The following is a 26,879-nucleotide window of genomic DNA, read 5'->3' as shown; positions in this document are numbered from 1 at the left end:
GCAGTGGGAAACCCCTTTAATTCCCAGACACAGTGGGGGGTTCAGCCATCTAACACACACACACACACAAACTCACACACACACACATTCATACCAGCCTGTTACTAGATGTGATGAATTGCATTTATAACCTCAGATAAACTGTGATAGAATTGCATTCTGTGGTTAGATGACATGTTTTCACTCTTTGTACTGTGGCAATACCATGATTTTATGAGATATACACATTTGAGTACCATATTTACCATGTTAAATGGTGCTATAGTGACATTTTAATTATAGTTGTGTTGAAAAATATTGGATTCCCTTGTTTTTTCCATAGCATATATATGGCACTTTTTGTAAGGGATACAACTTCAGTTGCATCTATATACATACACTCGACACATGCACACTTATAGTTTTTGATAAACACACATGCATATATGTGCACACACACACACACACACACACACACACAGATGTTATTGCAAGCACGCACACACACTAATATCCCAGATATCCTGATCCAGACAGGGACTTGCATGCATGAGGAGCGAATTAGCCAAGATTATAGTCAATATTGAGTGTGTGTGTGTGTGTGTGTGTGTGTGTGTGAGACAGGAGCAGGGTAGATTTTATTTATCTTCAGGGAAGGAAATTGCAGTGTTGCAGTAGCAGAAAGATTCACATAATTCTGTGCAATAGAAAATGGATCCAGATGTGATAGATAGATGGGTAGATTGAAAGACGGATATGTAGATATTTTTTTTTATTCAGAAATTCTTGGATAAGTAGATTACTTTGAATACATTTGTTGATTAACGTATACTTAAAGTTACAGATTAATTTATTCCGATTTATAGATAGGTAGGTAGATTATTTATTCATAAATTTACAAATTAATGTGTTCATTTGTTAATAGATGAATGTATTCAAATTCATTTGTTTATGAATTTATATATTTATAATCTATGAATATAAATGTATTTATCTGTACATTTATATTTATAGATTAGTCTATTCATTAATTAAAAGGTCAAATAACTATTAAAATTCATAGATTCATTTTTTTAAAATAGAAAAGAAAGATAGGTAGATTCTTTATTCATAAATTCATTAATTACTTTAAATTAGTTACATATATTTCTTCATTTATAGATTAGTTTATGCATTAATTTATAGATAAGTAGATTATTTATGGATGCATGTATTAGTTTATTCATTAATTATATTAATAAACTCTAATATATTAATATATTTGAAATGTAGAAAAAATATAAATTGAATATGAATGTATTCAGATTCATAGATTATTTAAATTTATAGATATTTATTAATTCATAGATTATTTTATTCATAAATTAATTAACTTATTAAAATTAGATACATTTATTTTTTCATTTATACATTAGTTTATTCATAATTTATAGATAAGTAGATCATTTATGTGTACATTTATTAGTTTCAGTAATTATATTAATACATTTAATAATATATTAATATATTATAATTATATGATTATATTAGAAATATATTTCTAATATATTAGAAATATTGTAAAAAAATATCAATTGAATATGAATGTATTTAAATTTATAGATATTTATTCATTTATAGATTAGTTTATTAATAAATGTATAGATAGGTAGATTATTTATTCTTAAATTCATTAATTCATTTATTCAAATTAGATACATTTATTTCATAATTTATAGATTAATTCATTAATTTATAGATAAATAGATTATTTATGGATGCATTTATTAGTTTATTCATTAATTATATTAAGAAATTCTAATATATTAATATATTACAAATATATGAAAAAATATTAATTGAATATGAGTGTATTCAAATTCATAGAATATTCAAATTTATAGGTATTTTTTAATTCATAGATTAGTTTATTCATGAATTCATATATAGATAGATACATAGATTACATACATTTATTTTTTCATTTATAGATTAGTTTATTCATTAATTTATAGATGAGTAGATTATTTATGGATGCATTTATTAGTTTAAGTAATTATATTAAGACATTTTAATATATATTTAAATTTCATTAGTTTATTAGAATTCATAGATAAATAGATTATTTATGGATCCATTCATTAGTATATTTATTAATTATATGAATATTGTAATATATTAATATATTCGAAATATAGGAAGCGACATAAATTGAATGTATTCAGATTCATAGAATATTATAATTTATAGATATTTATTCATTCATTGATTAGTTTATTCAAGAATTTATAGATAGATGATTTATTCATGCATTCATAGATTAATACATTAATAGCTTAATTGGATGATATGAGTCACAAATGTTAAAAATTATAGTTGATATTACTTCCATGTTATTTATCACACTGGAAAAGAAAGGTCAAGTTGAGTGCATTGCATTGTGGGATACATGTACTGTGACGGATGTGTGGTACATCACGTGCGTGTGTGTGTTATATGTGTACAGTGCAATATTAATATTAGTATGTGTGCTATTCTGAAGAATATGTGCTGAAGACAGTGACAGGAGGACTGATGGAGGACGAGAGGTGTTTGTCTCGCTGTGGGCGTGTGCGTGAATGTGTGTTTATTTTAGTGTGTGTTTTTTACCCTTTGGCAAGGTTTAGTATGAACAAACACACACACACACACACACACACACACCTGCCCCAAGGCAGTGATGATGTGCAGACGCCCTGTATTTAGAGCTGATAACAATAGAATACACAGAGAAACATCTGACAGTGACGAAAAAAGGTTACAAAGAAAGAAAGACAGCCTTTGTGCCACAGTTTCCACACACACATTGACAATGAGCTTCATTTTAAATACATGTAGGAACACAAAAACAAGAGTTCTGTGGCGTTTATATTTGAATTTCCACTTATGATTGGTTCTTACTGCATTTTTGAATTAAGGATTTTTGATTGGTTGCTTTTTTCAATTGAGCGCTCTGATTGGTTTATAAACGTTGTACCTCTGCAGTGGAATACTAGCGTACTGTTTTTGCATACTGCACTGAGAATTTAATTTTTTATAGTATGTGAAACCACATATATGATGATCATTTCAAACTGTAGCATGCACCATGTTTGATTCTGCAATATTAAATTTCTTTTTTTCTTGAAAATATATATATATATATATTTTAAATCTTTTTTATTGTAGCTTTGCATAACTTGTGGCAGTCAAAACAAGAATGTTCAAAATGACATATTATTTATAGTTAATTTGTTCATCCAGTGAAAATAAAAAGTCAGGTCTAGCACATTGCATTGTGGGACAAAGTATTGCACACACAGATTTCGGCGGCATAGGCATTTTAGGTGCATTTGCAACTAAAAATAAAAGTATGCAAAATGAAAAATGAATTTAGGAGCATGTGCAAATTAAAAAAAAAGCCTAAAAGTTTAATGTATTCAAATTCATAAATTCATATTGGATAAATAATATAAATTTATTCCTTCATTCATGGATTAATATATTCATTAATTCATAGCTAAATAGGTAGATTGTTTACTGAAAAATGTATAGATTTAATTAGTATTTAATTTTGCCTGTTTTTTTATGAAAATAAAAATAATATATTTGACATTTTAAAAGATTTGGATCACTTGTATGTATAATTTAAAGTACTTGTGTGCGAACTGTAAAATGTATTTAGAAGCATGTGAGTAAATAAAAGTCCCTGCAGGTCCTTAAATAATGCAAATAAAAATAATAAAATAAATACATAAATAAATATTTTATTGTAAATGATTTAACAAACATTAATTTTCATTTTAAGATGTCTTAAATTTGGTGATGGAAATAATGATACAGCCTAAAATTGTGATGATTTCATTAAACAAAGTGAACCCTGCATATTTTGAAGTAAAAAATGGCACTGTTGTGCATTTTACAGGCTATTCATTATCAATAAATAATGCACATTTATGCCAATAAATTACTTATGATGAACTGTTGAGGTATTCTGTCAAGGTTTAGGTAATGAGGTTTATATATGTTGTAGATGGTTGTAAAAGTGCATAATTTTGAATGCAATATGCTCTGCTTGTATACTGTGAATTTTTTAAAAATATAGTATATCAGTGTAGTGTGTATATATATATATATATATATATATATATATATATATATACACAAATAGTATAACTATGGTCATATTGTAAACATGCAGTAATTGGTTTCTTGTTTTTAATTTTGCACAGGAATCTGTCCAAGAAATACCAGCCTAAGAAGAAAGAGGAAGATGACAATAAGTAGGTTTCATTTTTATTATTTGTTTCATGATTGATTTTAAATTTGTTTGGTATAGATCCAGATATCTGAATCAGTGTTTGACCTACTTAAATTAGCTGAAATACGATAGATTTGTGTGTCATATTGATGATGTCCCGTCCCGTCCTGTGTCAGGTACACGTGGTGTCGTGCGTTTCATTCGACGCTAAACGAGCTGAACGATTACGCCGGACAGCATGAGCTCATCGCAGAGAACATGACGTCACAGATCATCGCCGAACTCACGCGATACGCACAGGAAATCAAAACAGAGAGGAAATCGGTGAGTGAGCAAACAGATAAACTTAAAACTATGAAACATGTAATTTGGTTAAAATGCTTAGAAACAGTCTTCTGTTCAAGTTTAATACGCAGAGATGATAAGTCAGTCATTGAAAGGATGATTTTCGGCGGGGTTTGGCACATTTAGTTACAAATAAACACACACAATGTCCATCCATTTCCCACTCTTTCATCCAGATCCGTTTTCATTGTAAATATGCAAGTGAATTTACAGTATTCAAGATTATTTTATTAAAGTTAAAATTATATTTTTATATAAATATATATAAACATTTAAAAATATATATTTTATATTATATTAACACACACGTGTAATTTTGTAATTTGTATAATCTGATCTTTTACATAAGTATGATTTAATGATCAAGAAAATCACTAATATAGCCTAAGAAGAAAATATATATATATATATATAATTTGTTAATTTGATGTACATTTTTATTAATTTATCATATATATTTTATTAATTTGTCATAAATATGAAATACAATAAAATATTGATAGATAGAAAATAAATAAATATTATATAATTTAATATATAAAAATATAAATAAATAAATATAATTTTAAATTTGATGTATTTTTTTTTATTAATTTATCATATAAATGTAATTAATTTGTTATACATATGGAATACAAGAAAAATATTTATAGACATAAAAATAAATAAATATAATTAATAAATCTATAATATAATATAATATAATATAATATAATATTGTCATTAATTATCATATATATTTTATTAATTTGTCACATATGGAAGGCAATAAAAATATTTATAGATATAATAAAATTAATAAATCTATAATATAATACAATATAATAAATATAATATTGTTATTAATTATCATATATATTTTATTAATTTGTCATACATATGGAATGCAATAAAAATATTTATATATATAATATAATAATAATAATAATATATAATATATAAAAAATATAATTTGTAAATTTTATGTACATTTTTATTAATTTAGCATCTAGATTTTATAAATTTGTTTTACATATGGAATACTATAAAAATATTTATAGACAAAAATAAATAAATATAATGAATAAATATAATATAATATAATATATAATGTAATATTATTAATTTATCATATATTTTTTATTAATTTGTCATACATATGAAATGCAATAAAAATATCTATAGATATAATACAATACAATATAATATAATATAATATAATATATAAAAATATAATAAATATAATGTTGTTTGTAAATTTGATGTACATTTTTATTAATTTTGCATCTAGATTTTATACATTTGTCATACATATGGAATGCAATGAAAATATTTATAGATATAAAAATATATGTGTATATAAATAACTATATATATGTATATATATGTGCATGCATATGTGTGATGATATATGATAATACTATTGATATTACTATTGATATATATGATATTATATTATTAGTATAATTTAATTTGTTCTTATACTATTGAAAATACAATTTAATACTTGGATTTATGACTTGCAGTATGTTGCCCTTTATTTTTATGAGTTCATAAGTTCATCTTCAGGACATTTTCTCTTCTAAATGATCATGCTTGTCAGAATTACAGCACATCGCTGTCTTTTTTCCTTAAATAGAGATGCTGTTGTGTGTTTAGACTGAAAGTTTCTGGTGTGTATATATGAATTACACTCATCCGAGTGTGTGTGTGTGTGTGTGTGTGTGTGTGTGTGTTTCATCATTCCACATAAACACACACACACAGATGAGACGCTGAGCTCTGGAGGTCATCGACTGTATGATTTATACGTCCAGACAGCGCTGAACTAATGACACGAGCAGCGTTCGAACACAACTTGGATCTTTCATTTAGGAAATAAGAAGGCATTTAGGTATCAACCTGACGAACGCAGATTTCCCAGCATTCAACACTCGCACACACACACACCGAGTGGGGCTCCATGGTGTCTGTCTGGCCGATTTCCCAGAATGCTGCTTCTCTCCTGTTTCATAAACGTCCTCTTTCTCTCTCTTTATCTGTCTGTCTATCCATCTCTTTCTTTTGTCTACCTCAGTTCAGTTAGTTCATTCTGTTCATTTGATGCACATGTGCTATTTTTGGATGCATTTGTGCACTTATATATATGTGCAAAGTTATAGTTTATTCTTTAGCTTATGCATTTTGCAAATAGAGAATTAATTAAAAACAGTCTCGCTCCGTTTTTGCTGTGTTTAATCCAGACAGCATATGGCATGGTGCTGTAATTCTCTATTAAAGCCATTGTTGAGGAAGCTTTAGCCTGACTGGGCCTGTGACGTGTGTGTTTGAGACATGCTCCATCTGTAGGCGTCGTTCAGTAGTTCAGGTTATTATTGTGAGATGTGATAAATCCTGAACCTGAGAGGTGCTGCTACGTATCACCACACTCATCCACATCCAGAAATCACTAGCTGAGCTCTTGCAGGGAAAAAGAAGAAATGAGAGAAGAATGAAAAATGAAAGCACATCGTTTTGTGACAAAGAACAGACTGGTTTGGCATAGCTAGAGTTTTGACTAACAGCATAAAGCCTTATTCAGGCCAGAAACCACCTACTTAAGAAAAGACTGTCTGAATGACAATCAAAGCAGTTAGTTTTGTTTTTATGTGTCGTTTAGGAGGAGGTTTCTCTGTAACTGATATCTAGAAGTTGCAGTGATTTCAGCCAGTGCTCTCAGTTAATTTAATTTAATTTAATTTAATTTTAGTTTAGTTTAGTTTAGTTTTAGTTTTAGTTTTGTTATTATTTTGTTTATTGTTTTTTATTTTCTGTATTTTTATTTTTGTGTTCATTATAATTGATTTATCATGTATATCATAAGTTTATTGTGTTTTTATTTTATTTTAGGTGTAGTTTAGTTTGTTTTTTATGTTTTGCTCTGTTTTACATTTTATCTTATTATTTTGTTTGATTTTAAGTTTATTGTGTTTTTATTCTAGTTTAGTTTGTTTTAGTTTTGTTTTTATTTTATTATTTGTTTTTATTTTGTTTATTGTTCATTTTTTAATTTTACTTAATTTAATTTTCTGTATTTTTTGTGTTCATTTTAATTTATTTTGAAATGTTATTGTATTTTTATTTATTTAATGTTTTTATTTTGTTGTATTTTATTTTCATTGTATTTTGTATTATATTATTATTTTGTTTTACTCTATTTTTATATTTTATTTTATTATATTGTTTGATTTCGAGTTTATTGTTTTTAATTTTATCTTATTTTTATGTGCATTTAAATGTATTTTTTCTTTTATTGCTTTTTTATTATATTTTAATTGTTTTAGTTTTTATTTTCTTCTGTTTTGGTTTTTGTGTTCATAATAGTTTAATATGAAATTGTTTAAGTATTTTATTTTGTTAGATTTTAAACTTATTGTTTATAATTTTATTTGATTTTGTATGTGAATTTAAATGATTATTTATTTTATTCCATTTTGTTTTTATTTTTTTATTATTAGTTTTTTTGTTATTTATTTTTTTTTACATTTTTAAATTGTACTTAATTAAATGTTTTTGTATTCTTGTTGTTTATGTTCATTTTAATTTATTTAAAAATTGTATTGCATTTTTTCCATTTTGTTTTTATTTTATTTTATGTTATGTTTTTTTATTGTTTATATTCATTTTAATTTATTTAGAAATGTTATTGTATTTTTATTTTATTCCATTTTATGTTTTTATTTTATTTTATTTTATTTTATGTTTTGTATTTTTATTATTAATGTTCATTTTAATTTATTTAGAAATTGTATTGCATTTTTGTTTTATTCCATTTAATTTTGTTTTTAATGTTTTATGTTTTTACTTTTTACTTTTTTTTTGTATAGTGGTAGAAACTGTAACGTTAGTGCGGTTGCTGTTCAAGGTAGTTTCAAGGTAGACCAGTTGCTTTCTGTTTTTGACCCATGGGAAAGTCTGCATTTATCTTCTGTATATGTGTGTGTGTGTATGAAGCATGAATGATTCAAATCGTCTCTGAAGCTGCATCTCTTTTATCCGTTATCAGGTCATGTTTTTCTCTGTTGTTTATTTTCTTGTTCTTTTCTCAGCTGTTCTAACGGAAAAGTTCTCTGTGAAGTTTTGTTTTTTAACAGCTAGAGGTCAACTTCCTCTTTGAGAGCAGGTGGACTTCCTCTGATTGGATGAAACTATACAGACTGATTCCAGATCAGCTGTGAGCTTAGATTCACTTTGTTGTTAGTTCGGTCTAATGGCCCACAAAAAAGCAGAAGAATTAGACTGTCGTTCAACACTTTGACCCTTTGTGTGTGTGTGTACGTGTGCGTTTCCACGATTATCTGTTTTAAAGAACTAAGAGCGTCAGTGGAGTAGAAAATCCTTTAAATACCATAATTGAATGATAAATATACCATCTCATGTATGAGTGTTTGTTCAGTTGTGCTTTAAATGTCTCGATCGCTATGCTAGACACAACTGGTCTCCTTCACCATTGACTGACTGTGTGGTTTTGTACCCATAATGCTCTCTGCTCTATAGGGTTTTATTCACACGCCGCATGCCTGCATTCCTTATTCAGCCCAGAATCTCAGCGATGAATACTAAACACATTCACACTCTTTCATTCATTCACTCACTTATTTTCTCACTGTCAGTCCTTCTGTCCGGTCTAAACACGTCTCACTGATTCTGGTTCAGTCACCACAAAGAAACAGCAGGTTGTTAACGTAACTCATGACACACCGATCCTAACATCATCTTAAATTCTGTGGGAAAAAATAAAATAAATAAAAATAAATATATAGAAAAAAAAAAAAAAATTATATACATTTGTTTTAATTAAATATATGTATCTATTTTTAGGAATAATTTACATGATCTCAAATTCTGAAAATTATATATCTAAAATATATACATTTATTTAAATAATTACAAAATACATATAAATATATTTATGTAAGTATCTTAATAAATATACATTTTAAAACCTAAATTGTATATAAATACAAAATTATATCAATGTTACATATTGTTTGTAGTTTACAAATATTTGACATTTTAACCAGAAATATATTATTTTTGTTTATTTGTATAAATATTAAAATTATAATATTCATGGTTAATATTTGTAAATATATTTATAATATTTTACATTTTAACCAAAATATATTAATTTTATTTATTTGTATAAATATTAAAATGATAATATTCATGGTTAATATTTGTAAATATATTTATATATATATAATACTTTTCTTTATTTAAATATATTTCTATATTATATATAATTTTCTAAATCTGATAAAATGGTAATATTCCTAAAAGTAGAACCTAAATAAATAAATAAATAAAAGAAAAGAAAAAGAAAATATAAAATAAAATAAAATAAAACAAAATAAAAAAAATGAAATACACATAAATAAAATTAAAAACCATAATCTTAAAATGAATCAAAATAATTAAAAAAATATATAAAATTGAGCAAAACAAATAATACAATATAAAATAAAATAAAACTAATTAAAATAAAAACATTCAATAAATAAACTATTTGTCTAAATATTATTCATGCTTAATGTTTTTATGTATTTATATCTGAGAAAATGGTAATAGTCCTAAAAGCAGAACCTAAATAAATAAATAAATAATAAAAATGCAATAAAATTTAAAAAATGCATTTAAATACACATAAATAAAAGAAAATTAAAAACAATAAACTTAAAATTAAACAAAACAATAAAAAAACAGAGCAAAACAATTAAATTAAAATGTAAACATTCAATAAATAAAAATGCAATAAAATGTAAAAATAAATAAAAATGAACAAATAAAAATACAGAAAAATAAATTAAGTAAAATAAAAAATAAAAAATAAATAAATAAAATAAAAGCAAATAATAAAGTAAAATACACACACACAAACACACATACATTTGTGTATTTATATATATATATATATATATATATATGTTTTCAAATAAGCATGAGTGTTTTGACAGTGTTGCAGAACTGTAGTATTTACACTCTTCAGGAAGTCAAACAGCACATGACTTGCACATTATTTGAAAGTATTTTACATTTGTCACCTTCAAAAAAACCCACTTAGGATCCATTTACACTATGCTATTCAAATACAGTAAACTACACTCAACCAAGTGGAAGGGACAGTGTTTTTTTTGTTTTGTTTTTTCATGTGCGATTGAACTGATATGAATGGTCTGCTGATGTTTGATGTCGTCTGACTCTGTGTAGTAAACAGGATATTGAGTCTAATCTGTGTCATTAAGACAGATCTGAGCGTCTGACATTTGCTACAGGTGTCCGTGTGTCTCACAGACAAGACTAGACAGCAGCTGAGACTGGACTCAATGTTATTCCGAGCATTAATGCGACAGGAATTAATAAGGAAAGTCCTGGGTTCAGTCTGTGACATTGTGTCTTGTTGCATGACTGTATAAATTGATCTTCCTGAAGCTGTGTTATTAAAGCGCTGAATGTGTCTTCAGCTGATCTCAGACCTGCATGAGAAGCAGCTCTTTATCTGAGTGGCACACTGAGCTCTTTGTGTGGGAGATGTTTTGAGTGTTGGCCAAACGAACACTTTCCTGGAGTGCTCAGGCCGAGAGGAGCCGTCGAGAGAAACACACAGACGGCCTTGAGTGTGACGACACACACACAGGATATGCACAGAACACACCAATATGGCTTCCTGGCAGCTCACGCACACACACATACACACACTTCCTCTCAGGTTCAGGTTTACATACACAAATCTTAATTAACCGCAAATGAGAGCTCCTTAATGTTCACTTGCTTCTCAGTTGTTTCTTCTTGACAGTAATGAAATTAAATGAAATGTATGTAAAACTATGATGAATCTTAAAAAAAATAGTGATAAATTTCCATCTTTCTCTCTCACAGCATTTCCATGATGGACGAAAGGCACAGCAACAGATTGAAGCCAGTTGGAAACAGCTGGAATCGGTGAGTTCAGTCAAAATCAATAATCAATCAATAATCTATATAATACTGAGGACTGGAATCTTAATGTTTTTAGATGGTAATACCATGGTAATTTGATATACAGTGGTCTCCAAAAATTTGTGAGCACTAGTGAAAAGGCTTTTTATTTTATTTAAAACAGTATTTTTAAGATTTATTTTCTTTATTTTTGTAATTTTAAAAATTATATAAACTTGCATTACTAAATACAACATTTTAATACTATTTAAATATTACAATTGTATTAAATAATTAATTTTTAATTAATATTTTAATTTTTGTAATTTTTAAACATTTAATTAATTTTTTATTACTCAGTACAAAGTTTAAATACAAATTAAATGATTAGAATGCAATTAATATTACGATTAAAATATAATATTTTATTACTGTTATTTATTTTTGTAGTTGTTTTATTAAGCTTTTGTTATTCAATACTACATTTTAATACTAATTAAATTATCCAAATATTACAATGAAATTAAATATTTTTAAATGTAAAATGTTATAATATAATTAAACACATTATTCAACACAAAATTGTAATAAATTAATATTGTAATAAATTAATTTATTAGCTTAAATAAATAATAAATTCCAAAATTTACAATTAAAATATTATGTTTTATTCATGATTATTTATTTGGTAATTTTTAAAGTAAGCATTTATTTAATACTACATTTTAATACTAATTAAATAGTCAAATAGTCAAATTAAATTTAATTTTTTGCATTTAAAATATATTATTAATATTTGATTTATTTTAGTTTTTTAAAATGTAATTAAATACAAAAACATTTTAATACTAATTAAATTATTAAAATATTACAGTGAAATTAAATTAAATATTTTTCATTTAAAATATATTAATATTTGATTTATTTTAGATTTTTTAAAAATGTAATTAAACTTGCATTATTCAATACAAGATTTTAATACATATACAATTATTAAAATATTAAAGTTAAAAAAATAAAATATTAATATTTCATATATTAAATTATATCATATATTAAAATATATATTTTAATACTAATGCAATTATTAAACTATGACAGTGAAATTAAATCATTTTCCGTTTAAAATATATTATTATTTGATTTATTTTTGTACAATTAAAAAAAAAAGGAAAAATAAATAATTAAATAATTAAAATATTTTTTCATGCAAAACTGCATTTTAGTACAAATTAAATTACTTAAACATTACAGTCAAATTAAATGATTTTAAAAAATAAAATGTTATAATATTAATATTTTACGTAGTTTTTACATTTAAACAAACTACGCTCTCAGAAAAAAGGTACAAAAGCTGTCTCTGGGGCAGTACCCTTTCAAAAGGTAAAATTATGTAGCATTAAGATACTAATATGTACACTTAAAGTATTAATGTATGTCTTTAAGGTACTAATATGCACCTTTTAGTGGTAAATAAAGTACAAAAGTGTACACTTTGAAAAGGTATAGCTGTAGGTGTAGCTGTTACTAAATGAATGCCATATTCACTTACTGTACTTAAAAGTTTACCAGGGTATTACCACAGTAAATGTCCAAAAAGCCTAGTCCAGTAGATACAGTGTGTGTGTGTGTGTGTGATCAGAGGGACGTCACACACACACTGAAGCAGACAGGATATATCACGACATTCCTCTGTACGCCCACTGTGCTGTGAGAGATGGATTGTGTCGTTGTTAGCAGAGTCTTCTGGCTGTTTGTTGATTCAGTGTGTGTGAGAGAACGAGAGAGAGAGCACTGCCTGTGTGTGTCCGTGTGTAAGAATGAGCTCATTGTGTGTGTTTGCGTGATCGGGTGATTCAATGGTCGGCGCGGACACAAATGTTGATTGTCCCTTCAAATAAATGAGTGCGAGAGCGAGATGAAGGATAAACAGAGTGATAATGGATGAGCGTTTATTATACCGCACAACTTCACACATCTGTTCGGTGGGCTGCGTGTGTGAGTGTGCTAATTAAACTGAGTGTGTTCTGCATCTGAACATCTGTATGTACGTGAATCTAGAGCAGTGTGTTCTGCCATGGTTTAACACGTGTGTGTGTGTGTGTGCGCAGTGTAAGAGGAAGTTCGAGCGGGACTGCAAAGAAGCTGATCGAGCCCAGCAGTACTTTGAGAAGATGGACGCAGACATCAATGTGACGAAAGCAGATGTGGAGAAGGTAAGACTGTCTGATAAGGAATCGTACATCATCCAGGATTCTTGAAGAAAAAAACCCCACTGGTTTCTTCACTGGAAAGTTCCTTTTAACAGTGATAAGACAGAACTGACGATAATTATGTAGAAACCACAAGCCACTTCATTATAACCACATGCACACTGAATATCTAGCACTCTATCTGTCATTCTATCGTTTCATCATCTATCATTCTGTTGCTCCATCTCTCGTTCTATCGTTCTATCATCGTCATTCTTTTGTTGTATCTATTATTCTATGTATAATTCTATCGTTGAATTTATTGCTCTCTTATTTTATCATCTATCATTCTGTCTATTATTTTATCTGTCGTTCTATCTATCATTCTATCTCTCGTTCTGTCATTTTATTTGTCGTTCTTTCTGTTGTTCTTTCATTCTATCATTCTATCTGTCGTTCTATCATTTTATCATTCTATCTGTCATTCTCTTATTTTATCGTTCTGTCTACAGCTATATCTATATTTATGGTTCTATCTATCATTCTAACGTTCTATCGTTCCATCTGGCGTTCTATCATCTATATTGTTCTATCTATCATTCCATCTATTGCTCTATCGTTTCATCTATCGTTCTGTCATTCTATCTATCGTTCCTTCTGTCGTTCTATCATTCTGTTTTATCTGTCATTCTACCATTTTATCATTCTGTCGTTCCATCTATCGTTGTTTCGTTCTGTCATCTATCGTTCTGTTGTTCTGTCTATCATTCTATCTGTTGTTCTATCATTCTATCATTCTATCTATCGTTCTATCTATCATTGTTTCATCATTCACTCTATTTTCATCAATCGTTCCTTCTGTCATTCTATTGTTCTATCATTTATCGTTCTGTCTATTGCTCTATCTATCGTTTCATCTATCGTTCTATCTGTCATTCTATCGTTCCATCATTCTATCATTTTATCTCATTCTATCATTTTATTATTCTATCGTTCCATCTATCATTCATTCGTTCTATCATCTAATCATTCTATCATTCTGTTTTATCTGTCATTCTACCATTTTATCATTCTGTCGTTCCATCTATCATTCTTTCGTTCTGTCATCTATCGTTCTGTTGTTCTGTCTATCATTCTATCTGTTGTTCTATCATTCTATCATCTATTGTTCTATCATTCTATCTATCGTTCTATCTATCATTGTTTCATCATTCACTCTATTTTCATCAATCGTTCCTTCTGTCATTCTATCGTTCTATCATTTATCGTTCTGTCTATTGCTCTATCTATCGTTTCATCTATCGTTCTATCTGTCATTCTGTCGTTCCATCATTCTATCATTTTATCTCATTCTATCATTTTATTATTCTATCGTTCCATCTATCATTCATTCGTTCTATCATCTAATCATTCTATCATTCTGTTTTATCTGTCATTCTACCATTTTATCATTCTGTCGTTCCATCTATCATTCTTTCGTTCTGTCATCTATCGTTCTGTTGTTCTGTCTATCATTCTATCTGTTGTTCTATCATTCTATCATCTATCGTTCTGTCATTCTATCTATCGTTCCTTCTGTCGTTCTATCATTCTGTTTTATCTGTCATTCTACCATTTTATCATTCTGTCGTTCCATCTATCGTTGTTTCGTTCTGTCATCTATCGTTCTGTTTGTTCTGTCTATCATTCTATCTGTTGTTCTATCATTCTATCATCTTCTTGTTCTATCATTCTATCTATCGTTCTATCTATCATTGTTTCATCATTCACTCTATTTTCATCAATCGTTCCTTCTGTCATTCTATCGTTCTATCATTTATCGTTCTGTCTATTGCTCTATCTATCGTTTCATCTATCGTTCTATCTGTCATTCTGTCGTTCCATCATTCTATCATTTTATCTCATTCTATCATTTTATTATTCTATCGTTCCATCTATCATTCATTCGTTCTATCATCTAATCATTCTATCATTCTGTTTTATCTGTCATTCTACCATTTTATCATTCTGTCGTTCCATCTATCATTCTTTCGTTCTGTCATCTATCGTTCTGTTGTTCTGTCTATCATTCTATCTGTTGTTCTATCATTCTATCATCTATCGTTCTGTCATTCTATCTATCGTTCCTTCTGTCGTTCTATCATTCTGTTTTATCTGTCATTCTACCATTTTATCATTCTGTCGTTCCATCTATCGTTGTTTCGTTCTGTCATCTATCGTTCTGTTGTTCTGTCTATCATTCTATCTGTTGTTCTATCATTCTATCTGTTGTTCTATCATTCTATCATTCTATCTATCGTTCTATCTATCATTGTTTCATCATTCACTCTATTTTCATCAATCGTTCCTTCTGTCATTCTATTGTTCTATCATTTATCGTTCTGTCTATTGCTCTATCTATCGTTTCATCTATCGTTCTATCTGTCATTCTATCGTTCCTATCGTTCCATCATTCTATCATTTTATCTCATTCTATCATTTTATTATTCTATCGTTCCATCTATCATTCATTCGTTCTATCATCTAATCATTCTATCATTCTGTTTTATCTGTCATTCTACCATTTTATCATTCTGTCGTTCCATCTATCATTCTTTCGTTCTGTCATCTATCGTTCTGTTGTTCTGTCTATCATTCTATCTGTTGTTCTATCATTCTATCATCTATTGTTCTATCATTCTATCTATCGTTCTATCTATCATTGTTTCATCATTCACTCTATTTTCATCAATCGTTCCTTCTGTCATTCTATTGTTCTATCATTTATCGTTCTGTCTATTGCTCTATCTATCGTTTCATCTATCGTTCTATCTGTCATTCTATCGTTCCATCATTCTATCATTTTATCTCATTCTATCATTTTATTATTCTATCGTTCCATCTATCATTCATTCGTTCTATCATCTAATCATTCTATCATTCTGTCATTCTGTCTGTTGTTCTATCGTTTTGTTATCTATTGTTCTATCATTCCATCTATCACTCTATCGTTTCATCTATTGTCCTATCTGTCATTCTATCGTTCCTTCTGTTGTTCTATCGTTCTGTCATCTATTGTTCTATCATTCTGTCTATCCAGCATTCTAACTATCGTTCCATCTATCGTTCTAATCGTTCTATCTGTCATCTGTCTGTCGTTCCTTCTGTCGTTCTATCATCTATTGTTCTATCATTCTTTCGTTCTAACATCTATCTGTTGTTCTATCGTTCTATCATTCTATCTATCATTCCATCTGTCTATCTATCGTTTTATCTGTCATTTGATCTATCGTTCTTTCCGTCATTCTATCATTCTTTCATCTATCATTCCGTCTATCACTCTATCTATTGTTTCATCTATCGTTCTATTTGTCATTCTGTCGTTACTTCTGTTGTTCTATCGTTCTGTCATCTATTGTTTTGTCGTTCTGCCTATCGTTCTGTCCAGCATTCTAACTATCATTCCATCTATCGTTCTAATCGTTCTATCTGTCATTCTATCTATCATTCTATCATCTATCGTACTATCATTCTGTCTATCGTTCTATCTGTCGTTTTGTCATTTTATCGCTCTATCCATTGTTCCATCTACCGTTCTATCATCTATTGTTCTAATTGTTCTATCTGTCATTCTATCTGTCATTCGTTCTGTTGTTTTATTGTTCTGTCTGTCGTTCTGTCTATCATTCTATCTATTGTTCCATCCATCGTTCTATTGTTATATGATCTATCATCCATCATTCTATCGTGCTGTCACCTATCAGTGTATCTGTCGTTCTTTCTATCGTTATATCTGTCTATCTATCTATCTATCTATCTATCTATCTATCGTTCCATCTGTTGTTGTGAAAAGACAGATAGATAGACAGACAGACAGACAGACAGACAGACAGATGGATAGATGATAGATAGATGTCAGCTGAATGAAAGTGAGGTTTATAATTAATCTGATCATGATTTGATTGCTGTCATCATCTCACTTTGTTTTATTTAGTTTCAGTGTGGTTTATATAAGATAGAAAAAAGTGATAAACTGATAGAACCCGAATGATTCACATGTGTCTGTTTTTCCCTTCACTTAATCTTAACACATCCTTCACTGTCTCACACTGCTGCCGTGGCGCTGTGTAGAAACTCAACCTTTTGTGTGTGTGTGTGTGTGTGTGTGTGTGTGTGTGTGTGTGGAGTCACACAGGACAAGCAACATCGCCTACGTTCTCTTTACTCATTTTTAATCGTTCCAAAGCGTGTGCTGGGCAGATGTCTCTGTGATAGCTCGAACTGAACAAAAAGAAATTTCCAAAGTATTCAGATGTGGAAAAGAGCTCCTGCTTCCAGGAGTCCAGAATCTAGAGAGCGGTTTTATCATTTAACAGTCAGAAAACCCCCAAAAAGTCCAAAAGATCTCTTCTGTTAATAAGAACTTAGATGTTTTAGGGTCAGTAGTTACAACAGCTGCATTGGCTCAATTAGTGAGTGACTGCATTTAGAATAGCATGCTATTTCTGCAGTTTACAGTATGCATACTATTTACAGTATTTAAGAATGCATGAAATACCTAGATGATGCATATAACCAAAGCACTGCATCCCACAATGCAATGTGTCTTAACTTCGTCTTTCATTAACACTGAGACACACAAGCTGAAAGTAACACAAACCACACTTTTTATCTCTTTCATGACTAATTTTTTGATTTGCCAATGCTCAGACTGACAAAAGTCTGTCATTTTTACAGATTTAAAAATGCTTTAACCATATTTACTTCTGAGACGATGACTAGACATCAGTTACTGAGTTAAGCATGCAACATAAAGAGGTTGTTTGACAAGAAGGCTATTTGCATGTTACTATATGATAAATATTATAACAATTGCATAATTATACACTGTTTTATGTTTTAAATAGTATGCATATGTATGCTTGTATTTCTTGAACGCAGGCAGAGTGTTTGTGTGTTTGTTTGATGTGTTGTCGAGGGGTTTGTGTCGATATCGCTGTCATGTTACGGTGTAGATTTAAGTACTAACTCATTAGTAGCCTAAGCTAACTAATGTGTATGTGTTTTTTTTAAATCATGCCTTGAAGCGATGTTACCTGAAGGTAGGTGCACAGCGGCAGGTCTGTGTGTGTGTGTCTGTGTGTCGGGACACTGTTGCTTCCTGTCCAGCCATGGCCACGCCCACACGACACACCTGCTGAACGGCCACCCAATCACAGGCTTGACTAAAGTTTGTCTGCGCTGCTGCTCCACCAGTCACATCGCTCCAGGCATGAATATTTAATTGTGTAGACCTCAAAGTGTCCTGCTCAGCTGGTCCATATATAAATGTCAGCTCACCATATCACAGTTTATTAAGGAGGTGTGTGTGTTTGTGTGTGTTTAGGAATCAGCAGTATCCGGTGGTTGCAGTCAGTGTGTCCAAGTTTTACAAAATGTTAAAAATCTTTAGTTGAATATAATATAATATAATATAATATAATATAATATTATATTATATATTCTGCTGTATATATATATATATATATATCACATTTATATATTAATATATTTATATTTTTAGTTTGTTTATATTAATATAATGAACTGTCATTACTCACTGCTTGCGAATTACAATTTCTTTCTTAAATATAAGAATATTTAAATGTAAGAATAGTACATATTTAATAGTAAATATTTATATAATATTTATAATTACAAATGCATATTTCATATTATATAATGTAAATATATTTATTGATACTTTGTATATTTTTATATGAAATTAAATCACTCACTGCATTTAGTTTTTCTCTTAAAATGTAAGAATAGTACATATTTCATAGAAAATATTTATAAAATATTTGTGATTATATAACGTTAAGTATGCACTTTTTTATTTTTATTGATATTTTGTATATTACTTTTTGAAAAGAATTGTATCTCTTGCTGCTTTACTTTTTTTTTCTTGAATATAAGAATACTGAAATGTAAGAATAGCACATTCATACTTACATGATACTTTTAATTTATTATATGAAATGTACATTTTCATGATAAAAAATCAAATTTAAAAATACTAATAAAATAAACATAATGCAAAAATAATATATGAATTTATTATATTTATTTATATATTGCGTATTTTATTTTTGATGTATAAAATAAAATAAAGTATGTATAACCAAAAATGAATATTACTGTTTATATGTTATATTATAAATGTTATTTTAATAATTTAATGCAATTTTCTTACATTTAAGTACATATTTAATAGTAATCTTTAGTTCAGAATTTAATATTTGTAATCATGAAATGTGCATTTTAAATATATTTAAATATATAAATATATATACATTTTTGTGTATATTATTATTTTTTAAAATAAAACTATATCACTCACTGCTTTAAATTTTTTATTGCATGTAAGAATATTTAAATGTAAGAATACCACATTCATACCTAAATAATATTTCAAATTTATAATATAAAAAATGAACATTTTCATTATAAAATCTGATTTAAAAATAATAATAAAAATAATTTATTATATTTATCTAAATATTGTTTTTTTATTAAAAAAAATTATTAAATCTAAATATATAATATGAATATAATATATTTATTTTTATATTAAATATTATAAATGTTATTGAAATATTTAAATGCAATATTCTTACATGTAAATATTCTTATATTTAAGAAAACAAATGAAATGCACAAGCAGTGATATCACTTTTTTATCTAAATAATCTAATCAAATACATCAATAGATCTTTAAAAACCAATGAGTGCGAATGTAATTTTAGATGATATTTTTCAACTTCCCGTCGGTTCATGCTCGTCTTCTGCTGCTGCTGACCTGCTGGTGAAGTTTGAGTGTTTCCATAGCAACACTGAACCTCAGGCTAACTAGAGTGATTTCCTAGAATCGGATCAGGATGTGGTTAACATGACACTGCTTTCTCTGTTTCGTTCTCTCCCTTAAACGATGTGCATTTAAAAGCATTAGTACACTTGAGGGTTGCATTTACTTCAGCAGCATGCATTTGTGTATTTCTTCAACCTGCAAGAGCTCTTGAGCGTTGTGTAGGGAGTTTATATCTTGCAGTTTTACTTTAGCCTTTCACACGTATGTCATACCTGCCATTTGACACATAAGTGTGTATTAGTTATAAATACATCTATAAGAATGAGGCTAAAGTGTTTATACTGAGTGTGTGAGTCAGTGTGAGTTTTTGAGGTTTGTGTGTGAATTTAAGGGAAGTCATTGAGTCTGAAAACAAAAGTGTGTTATTTTGAGTGCACTTTATCAGTGGTAAAAGCAGCACTTCCATTTAAATGAGAGTTTAAATAAACCATTAAACCAGGTAGCCCCGCTCACAGTGAAATCTCATTAGTCGAAAATTCATTCCGCATAACTGTATATTAAACGTGTTTGAATTACTTATGACTTTAGAAAACAATTCAAATGCATAAAATTGATTGTAAATATTGTTGCAAAGATGTAAGGAGATGCAAAAATTATGAAATCATGCCTGTAGGCTCTTTTTTTGGCATATATGTTTAAGCCTGTGTGGCTTTTAGGAGTATAATTAATCAAATTTCTTTAAACAATATTGCATAATCAGTCATATTTCATCCTTTCTCTCTTTTAGGCACGGCAGCAGGCTCAGATGAGACACCAGATGGCTTCTGACAGCAAGAGTGAATATTCCTCATACCTGCAGAAGTTCAACCAGGAACAGAACGAACATTATTACACCATCATCCCTAATATTTTCCAGGTGCACGCACACACACACACACACATAGAAACATCCATTGAGAATGAATTAGCTACCAGTGTCATAATTTATTTGCATGCACCAGCTGCATTGTTTATGAATTCACTATTGTGAATTATGCAAATGGGGTAACAGCGTAAACGCCCCCAAATGCAATTTGCAAGGTGTGACTATTGATCTCACAGCTTTCTATTTAGAAATACACACATTAACTCCTCATCTGTGTGTTTGTGTGTGTTGAGCAGAAGATCCAGGCGATGGAGGAGAAGAGGATAGAGCGGATGGGCGAGTCTCTGAAGACGTTTGCGGAGGTCGACCGGCAGATTCTGCCCATCATTGGGAAATGCTTGGATGGAATAACACAAGTGGCCGAGTCTATTGAACCCAAAAATGTTAGTAACACACTCATGCAGACTCATTTGTGACAGATCCTCATTGTAGCGCCCCTTTCTGTTTTAAATACCTCTTGTTCCTTTCATAGAAACTCAATCTGAGCTGAACAAGACATTACTGAGCCCATTACTGATTCTAACATTGATCCAGGATCAATCTCTGGCTGTTTGTTAGAATGGATTAGATTATCATAAGGCACTGATACCTGATGCCACATCTGATGCAAGGAGCATCATTTTCGTACAAAAGGGAAACAGTTTTAAACCGCCAGTCAAAAGTTCTTAAGATTTTTTAAAACTTTTGAAAGAAGTCTCTTATGCTCACCAAAGCTGCATTTATTTAGTCAGAAATACAGTAAAATCAGTAAAATTGTGAAATATTATTACAAATCAAAATAGCTGTTTTCTACTTGAATATATTTTAAAATGTAATTTATTTCTGTGATGCAAAGCTGAATTTTCAGCATCATTACTCTAGGCTTCTGTGTCACATGATCCTTCAGAAATCATTCTAATATGCTGATTTGCTGCTCAAGAAACATTTATTTTTATTATTATCATCAATGTTGAAAAGAGTTGTGCTGCTTCATATTTTTGTGGAATTGTTTTTCAGGATTCTTTGATGAAAATAAAGATCAAAATAACAGCATTTATTTGAAATAAAAAAAATTTGTAACATTAAATTGTAATTATTGATCAATTTAATGCACTATTGGTAAATAAAACAAAATTAAGTATTAATTTTTTAAACAAATGTTGAGACAAATTAAGTTGAGACAAATTAAATATGCTGTCTATAAAACCCTTAAATCTCCTCTGATATAGTTCAGCATTTCTGAAATATTTTAATGTATATTTTCTGACATTTCTGATTAACTACTGACAATACAATAGCAGAAATTCTGTATTTAGATACAGATATAATATTCTGCATATGACACTGCAAGTGGTTGTTGTCTCTGACTGTATAGTAGCTTTCTAGGACAAAGCATCTCTAGAAATGACCTACATTTGACAAAACCTCCTTTTAGAGGCATCCTCAAAAAGAAAAAATGTCAAACGATATATTTTTAGGGAAGGATTGTTTTGTAGTAATGCTAATAAGCTTATTTTCAGCTTATTTTCACAGATTATCGTTAACTTAAACTAAAACCATTTTCATTATTTGAAGTTTAATTTAATTTAATTTAAAATTTAATTTAATTTAATTTAATAATTGCTAGAACAGCATATTTTAAGTACAAGTTGAAGTACTAAAAAGTATTATATATATATATATATATATATATATGTTCTAATATGCTGATTTATTATCAATGTTGAAAACAGTTGTGCTGCTTAATATTTAGATGGAACTTGCAATACTTTTTTTTTTAGGATTCCTTAATAAATAAAAAGTGAAAAAAAACAGCATTTACTCAAACTACCATGTGAAATCTGTGATCAGTACATTTTTATTCTGTCTTTTTTTAAAATAAATTTAGACTTTTATTCAGCAAGGATGTGTTCAGTTGATAAAGTGATAGCAAAGACTTTAAGTTAGAAGTTAGAAAACATTACTATTTTAAATAAATGCTGTTCTTTTTAACTTTTTATTTATCAAAGAATCCTGAAAACAAATCAACATTGATAATAAATCAGCATATTACAATGATTTCTGAAAGATGATGTGACACTGAAAACTGGAGTAATGGTGGTGAAAATTCAGCTTTGCATCACAGGAATAAATTTAATTTAAAAATTTATAAAAGTATATAAAAATAGAAAACCATTATTTTAAACTGTAATAATATTTCACAGTACAAGTTGACACAGTATTTCAAAGTACAAGTTGAAGTACTAAAAAATAATAAATAAAACAATAAATACTAAATATACATTTTTTTTAAAAATTACTAAAACGTTATCTAAAAAATGAAAGTAAAAATAGAAACTATTTAATAAAAATTATTTTAAATTTTAACAAAAACTATTATAGTATATTGGTGTTAATAAAATCACATAGCAAGACTACCTGTGCTTTTTCTTTCCCTGCAGGACTCGTCCCAGGTGATAGAGTCTTATAAGTCTGGGTTTGAGCCTCCAGGCGATGTGGAGTTTGAAGACTACGGACAGGCGATGAAAAGAACGGTGTCTGAGACCAGCCTCACTAACTCACGCCCGGACAACAAACCGGACCGTTCCAGCAAGGGCAAGAGCAAAACTCTCTGGCCTTTCAATAAGAAAAACAAGGTAACACACACCGGCATCACATTCACTCACACTTACTTTGATCTGAATTCGAAAACCTGAATTTAAGTAAATATGAACACAGACTGATAAGAGTGATTGTTTCATGTGTTTGTGAGTTTTGTTTTTAGTTTGTGCTTGTTTAGTTTCATTTGTAGGTTGTGTAGTTTTATTGTAGCATTTCTAGATGCTGTTATTCGTTTGCCACCATCGTTCTCCTTTCCCTTTGTTCACCTGCACGCAAATACAACTGTTCCACGTTCATCCTGACGCTCCGCCGATAACGTACTAATGCACCGGCCTGTGAGGCCTCACCTTTGACCTTTGACCTTTGACCTTTGACATCGCAGAGTAACGTAACCCTAAACCCTTTATTGCTGTCGTCTTTCCCTTCTCGTCAAATCGTGAGTAACTTCCTTCTCCGGCCACTCATCGTGCTGTTCTCATGGTAACCACGTTTTTCTTCCTTTTCCTCATCTTCCTCTGTCTTCTTGTGACCTTTGACCTTTGTCAAAGGGTCCACTCTTACTGAGCATGCTCAGTCCAAACCCCGCCTAACCTCGCAGGACCAGGATGTGAGCATTAACACTGTCGTACATATTTAATAAGGTGTGTCTGTGTGGCTATGGGCGGAACGGAAAACTAAATATATATATATTTTTTCTAAATTAATATTTTTATTCCGCAAAGATGCTTTAAATTGATTAAAAGTGACAGTAAAGACATTTATAGTGTTATTTTTTTAAATAAATGCTGTTATTTTGAACTTTCTATTCATTCAGATTTCACTGAATATTTATATAAAGTTTTCAACATTGATAATAATAAAAAATGTTTTTTGAACAGCAATTTAGAATGTTAGAATGAATTCTGAAGCATCATGTGACGCTGAAGACTGGAGTAATGATGCTGAAAATTCAACACTGCATCATGGAAATAAATTATATTTTAAAATATATTACAATAGAAACAGGTTATATAAAATTGAAATAATATTTCACAATTTTACAGATTTTACTGTATTTTTAATCAGGTGAATGAAGCCCTGGTGAGCAGAAAAGTGCAGTCTGTGTAATATTGCGACTGATATTCTTTTCCCGCTGGAAATGTAACTTTTTGAGCATTGCATTATGGGATGTCACATTCCACACTTTATTGCTGCGCATTTTGGCAAATGTACAGTAGTAGGTCATTTGCATATTGTGTGTAGTACACTCCCTAAGTACTAATAGTGTAGTATGCTGTTCCAATCATAGCCGTGTTTGTCGGTTCACGTCTCTCCTGTGTGTGTTTTTGTGTGTGTAACGTGTCTGTTTGTTTGTTAGGACACTTTTCTAGTAAACTAGATTCATTAATACTGTCATCCAAACACTAAACACGCACACATCTCATGCAGAACTGTATATAATTAATGGTGTTTATGCATGAAAGCAGATGATTTTGACTGAATTACAATGTTCAACAGGGTTAGAAGTTGAAATCGTGATTGTGTTTATGTATGGCGGTGAAGATTATAGGAACCTTATGGGTTCAGGACTAGTTAAGCTGTGTTGGCAGCATCTGTGACATGATGTCGATTGCAACAGGAAATCAGCTCAACTTTAGAAAAACAAGGAGAAATGCTGTTTATGGTAATGCTCTTACATGGGAAGTCTGTGGGCCAGGAGTGAGTTGTAAAACTAAAATAATAAAATAATTTTCCTTAATTGAATTATAGCTGAAATAAAAACAAATAATAAATATTAGATATATTAAAACAAAAAAAAACACATTTTTGCAACTAATTGAAATAAACAGGTTAACATACTTAAATTACTAAAACAAAAAATATATATATAAAGCTTAAATAGCAGATACAGTGAGGAATTTGTGCTTATTTATTTATTTTTTACTTATTTATTATTTTGATTAATTTTTTAATATATATTAATATATAGTATTATTAATATATTATTAATTATATATTAATATATTATTAGATAATTATTAGATATTATTGATTTATTTATCAATCAATTTATTTATTTATTTATTAACAAAAAAACCTTTGGCAAATAACTGAAATAAAACAGGTTGTCATACTTAAATTACTAAAACTAGAGCATAATAATAAAAAAAGTTTTAATTGTAATTAAAAAGTCAGGAATTTGTGCATGTTATTTATTTATTTATTTACTTATTATTATTATTATTTTAATTAATTAATTATTTTTTTATTTTATTATTAATATATATTTTTTAAACTAAAAAAGCCATGGCATCTAACTGAAATAAAACAGGCTGATTTACTTAAATTACTAAAACTAAAACATATAATATTTCTTTTAATATTACTATTATTATTATTATTATTAATAAGAATTATTATTGTAATTGTAATTTTTATAATGATTTTTTTGTTGTTGTTTAAACTAAACTAAACTAAACTAAACTAAACTAAAAAAAAGCCTTGACAACTACCTGAAATAAAACAGATTGATGTACTTGAATTACTACAACTTATTACTACAAACATAATAAAAATATTTAAGCTTAAACAGCAATACCTTTATTTTTGTGACTATAACAAGGTCAGGATTTTGTGCTTATTTATTTATTTACTTATTTATTAATTTACTTTTTACTTATTGCTATTATTAATAATAATGGTTATTATTTAAATTAATTAATTATTTATTTTTATAGATTTACACATTTTTAATTACCATATAAAATGACAATAGGACATACAACTTGAAAAATTTAAATTTAAACAAATTATAATGGAAATATAAAAATAACTAATATAAATAATAATACAAAC

General features: G+C 28.5%; 1 protein-coding gene across 19 annotated transcripts in view; it reads left to right on the top strand.

The window, feature by feature from the left end:
* The window catches only part of LOC127151929 (formin-binding protein 1), an 88,632-nt gene that overhangs the window by 38,472 nt on the left and 23,281 nt on the right, over positions 1-26,879 (top strand). For all 19 annotated transcript variants that reach the window (XM_051092255.1, XM_051092256.1, XM_051092252.1 and 16 more), the window contains exons 3-9: positions 4,209-4,259; positions 4,414-4,561; positions 11,480-11,542; positions 13,630-13,734; positions 21,327-21,455; positions 21,701-21,847; positions 23,885-24,079. In XM_051092255.1, the coding sequence (XP_050948212.1) occupies positions 4,209-4,259; positions 4,414-4,561; positions 11,480-11,542; positions 13,630-13,734; positions 21,327-21,455; positions 21,701-21,847; positions 23,885-24,079 (838 nt within the window). The remainder of the gene's footprint in view (positions 1-4,208; positions 4,260-4,413; positions 4,562-11,479; positions 11,543-13,629; positions 13,735-21,326; positions 21,456-21,700; positions 21,848-23,884; positions 24,080-26,879) is intronic.

This window comes from Labeo rohita, chromosome 21 (assembly GCF_022985175.1).
Source record: "Labeo rohita strain BAU-BD-2019 chromosome 21, IGBB_LRoh.1.0, whole genome shotgun sequence".
Taxonomy (NCBI): domain Eukaryota; kingdom Metazoa; phylum Chordata; class Actinopteri; order Cypriniformes; family Cyprinidae; genus Labeo; species Labeo rohita.
This window is presented reverse-complemented; position numbering and strand designations above follow the sequence as displayed.